The 3,964-nt window shown below is 53.1% G+C and overlaps 1 protein-coding gene across 1 annotated transcript; it reads right to left on the bottom strand.

Moving 5' to 3' along the window:
• Positions 1–506: 506 nt before the first annotated feature.
• LOC113407170 (leucine-rich repeat neuronal protein 2-like) lies at positions 507–2,672 on the bottom strand. The gene has a single exon (XM_026655291.1). The coding sequence runs from the start codon at positions 2,670–2,672 to the stop codon at positions 507–509; it is 2,166 nt and encodes a 721-aa protein (XP_026511076.1).
• Between the last annotated feature and the right edge of the window lie 1,292 nt (positions 2,673–3,964).

Genomic DNA, 3,964 nt, shown 5'->3' with positions numbered 1-3,964 from the left:
TGAGCGAATAAGGGGGCTGGCAGGTTTGAGTCGTGGTTACCTATGGCTGTACACACAAAAAAAGTCCCAAAGGGAAAGGCCTTTGTGTATTTCCAAGACAGGGACCATCCGGCTAGCGGACTAACAGCTGGGCTGCCGGGGGCTTGGTGTCATCTGTGGTTCTACAGTATGGCTGTTCTTGCTCATGCTCTCTGCTCTGGGCATTGCCTTGCATTGTCCCTGTCTGTGCTGAAGATTCACTCAAGAACCTTTCCCCCAGTAACAGCAGGTTGTCTGTAAGAGAAACAATCTGTTTGGACAAATGTTGACGGGTGACTTGGGCGGGGCATGGGGGCAGAGGGGCACCGCAAGGCCTGGATGTTGACCATGTCCCGCTCCACTTGCCAGGCTGCTTTGTTTGTCAGTCAAGTCTTCTTTTTATTTTTGGTAAAAAATAGTTTCACTTGCCTTCTCCCCGACCCCCGGAACCGCCACCCCATCTCCACGCCCCTGCAAAGAGTTGAGCTTCAAGAGTCCAGCGGCGTTGCTTGCACCTCCACGGCTAGGAGCTTCTCCCCAGGCCTTCCTTGATCCCAGTGTTTGACGAAAGGAGGGTAGACCACGCGCACCGAGGACGAGCCCGGGTTCCATGGCAGGCAGCGCAGGAGCAGCTTCCCAGGCTGCGGCCTGTAGGAACCAAAGCCATAGTGGCCTACCAGGCTGACTGAGAGCAGCAAGATGCAGAGGGCCAGCACCGTCAAGACACTCTGCCCGCTCTCCAGGTACCCATAGCCGTAGCCAGCCTCTTTAGTCCTGGCATTCACACAGGCCACCTTGGACTGCAAGTTTACGAAGGCCACGTGAAGGCAGGCCCAGTACTCTGTGCCCTGGTGGAGCCGGGTGATGTTATACAGGTGGGTGCCCGCAGGGATCCGGGCCACGTTGGTCACATCCAAACTGGAGCTGAAGGAGAAGCTGGACCAGGTGAGATTGGAGGAGACTGTGTTGAGGTGGGGCTTCCAGGTGACAAGGATATGGTAAGCCTGGACTTCCTTCACCAGGAGCTCCAGGTTGTCCACGCTGAGAGGGAAGGAGCTGTTGACCATCAGGCTGATGCTCTTGGTGTCAGCACCAATGAGGTTATGGGCCACGCAGGTATAGAGCCCGGCCTCCTGTGCAGTTATCTTGTGAATTTCCAGTGTCCCTTCAGGGTGCACCTTGTACCTCCCGTCCTCCAAGTAAGGGATCAGCTTGACCCCAGAAGGTGTGACCCAGTAGATCTCTGGTTCCGGTTCCGCCAGGGCCCTACAATGCAGTGAGATGTTCTCGCTGTCTGCCACCTCCAAGTGGGAGGGGAAACTCTTGGTGGAGATGAGAGGCAGGCACCGGTCGGTCATTTCCCGGAAGGGAACATCCCGGATGTGCCTCCTCTTCAGGTCCGGGGGTTCGGCGCACAGTGTGGACTGGGGCTCGATGAAGCGGATATGGTTCTCGGTGCTGTTGACCCAGCGGATGACGCAGTCACAGCGTATGGGGTTGCTGTGGATGCTGATCTCCTGCAGGTTGGGCAGGGACTCTACCGTCTGCTTATGCAAGGCACTTAGGGCGTTGTTGTTGAGCATCAGGGTCTCCATTTGGGGCAGGTGATGGAAAGCGCTAGGGTGGATGAAGGACAGCTTGGGATTGTTGGTCACGTCCAGTTTGGTCAGCTCGGGGAGGTTGATCAAGGCAAACTTGTCTATGGAAACCAGCTCCTCCATGTTGTTAAGTCCCAGCTCCTTGAGGTGTAGCATATTCGTGAAGTCACTTTGCCTGATCCTCTGCAAAGGGTTTTTGTTCAGATCCAGGAACTTAAGGCCAGGGACTTGCTGCAGCGCCCGCTTGGGGACATTCACCAGCTTGTTGTCATAGAAAGACAGACTCTCCAGGCTTCTCAGCCCTTCCAGGGCGAAATCTGAGATCTCCCTCAGGTTCATCCCAGCCAGAACCAAGCTCCTCAGATTCGACAGAGGCCTGAAGTTCATATCCAAGATAGCATCCACCTTGTTGCCTCCAATCATGAGGATCTCCAGGTTGGGGAGCACCTGGAACCAGCGGCTGTCAACTGTCCTCAAGAGATTAGAGTTGAGGTGGAGCCGAAGGAGGTTACTGAGGCCTGAGAAGGCCCGCGGGGAAATCCTACGCAGCTGGTTGTGGTTCAGATACAGCTCCTGGAGGTTGGCCAGGCCAGAGAAGCTGTTATCGGACAACTCAGCCAGCTGGTTCTCTTCAAGATGGAGGCTCAGCAGCTGGGGCATGTTCTTCAGACTGAAGTCCCAGATGTCAGAGAAGCTGTTCTGTGACAGGTCCAGCTCCGTCAGGTTTTTCAGATAGTCCAGCTCACTCTGGTCCACCCTGGCGATGCGGTTGCTTTGCAAGAGCAGGGTCTGTGTCCCCTCTGGCAAGCTCTCGGGCACCGTGGAGATGAACAAGTCATTGCAGTCCACGGTGGCAGCCTCCCTGTACACAGACCTGGGCGTGTACCAGGGCCGGATCTGACACACACACTGCAGTGGGCATTTCACCTTCCAGGGCACTACGGGGATGGCTGTGGCAGTTGCCACACAGATGAGAAGCAAGTTCATTTGAAAGTGTCTCATTTTCAACTGGCAAGACCGACTTCCTTCCAGGGCAAAAACTTTCACAGGGCACATCCAGAACTTGGCACAGGGAGAGGGAGAGGTGGAAATAGGACCCCCACACACAGAAAACCCCTGGCCCAAGCCTCTTCCACCATTCACGGGTGTTCCCTGCAGTGTTATTGTTCCTGTTGAAGGCTGCACAGCTCGGCCTTCCCTGTAGAAGAGGTCATAATGCTCTGGGCGGCGCTTGCTCCTTTAATCGGAATTTCTCCTTTTCTTCCTCCCAAGGTGATTCATTTTTTCACTCTGCTGCATTTTTGAGGTTTCCTCTCAAGGTCGTTCCTGAAAGAGCCCAAGGAACAGGTCACGTTAGAGGAGAACCGCGCAAGTGGCAAACAAAGCAAGACAGAGAAATATAGATTAATCCGGCACCCGCAGTAATGAGAGGAGTGTAGGTCTTGTGGTCAGGAGCTCTGGCTTCAGCTACAGACTCCTTGTGTGACAAGCTATTTAACCGCTCGGTGCCTCACCAGCTATAAAATGGGGCTAATAATATTTCCTTTCTCCCATCCTTTGTCTCTCTATTTAGGTTGTGAACTCCTTGGGGCAGGGATTGTCTCTTACCGTCTGAATGTACAGCACCTTGCACAATGGGGCCATGATCTCAGAGGCCTCTAGATGCTACTGTAATATAAATAACAATAACCCATTTCTTTATCTGGCTCAACTGAAAACTAGAGAGAGGTCAAACCAAGACCTCGGAACCCAGCATCCTCCGGTCTTTCAGATCCTGTTCCAGACTTGGTGTCTGACCCCCGGAACGAACCAAGCCTCTGGATCTCCATGCCTCCTGAACTTTGGGAACCTTTAAGCACCTGGGCCCATCTCTGCACAGAACTAAGGGGTTAAAATGAAGCCAAGGGATTTCAGAATCAGTGTCTCCAATTAAGGCAAATCATGAGTGTGTTATATTAGTAAAATAATCCAAGAATTTTGGAAGGGATATTAATCCTCAAGCTTCAAGGCATAAACCATCTAACGGGGCCAGGAATTAACATCCCCTGGGTGCTAGTTATCCCATCATCCTAAAGGATCTCTGGCATTTTTCTCTGAAGCAGCTGGTACTGGCTACTGCCAGAGACAAGATAGGCCCCGGGTCTGATCCAGTCTGGCAGTCTTTATGTGCGGCATAGTTTATGCAGGTTTTTACAAGGGGTTGAAAGAATTAATGTGTCTGTGGTGGTATTCAGTGATCACTCAGTGCTTAAGGGGTTTGCAAGAGCTCTTTTTTACGCTGTGCCCAGTACCAGCCGGCTGTGCATAACAAGAGCTGCACAGCGCCCTGCCCAGAACCTGTCTGGGAA

Source organism: Terrapene carolina, unplaced genomic scaffold, assembly GCF_002925995.2.
Source record: "Terrapene carolina triunguis isolate 2854851 unplaced genomic scaffold, T_m_triunguis-2.0 Scaffold199, whole genome shotgun sequence".
NCBI lineage: Eukaryota > Metazoa > Chordata > Testudines > Emydidae > Terrapene > Terrapene triunguis.
Note: the sequence above shows the minus strand (reverse complement) of the source record. Positions and strands in the feature narration are given on the sequence as shown.

Coding starts and splice junctions, on each gene's coding strand:
- LOC113407170 (XM_026655291.1), bottom strand. CDS start 2,672: ATGTGCCCTGTGAAAGTTTTTGCCCTGGAAGGAAGTCGGTCTTGCCAG.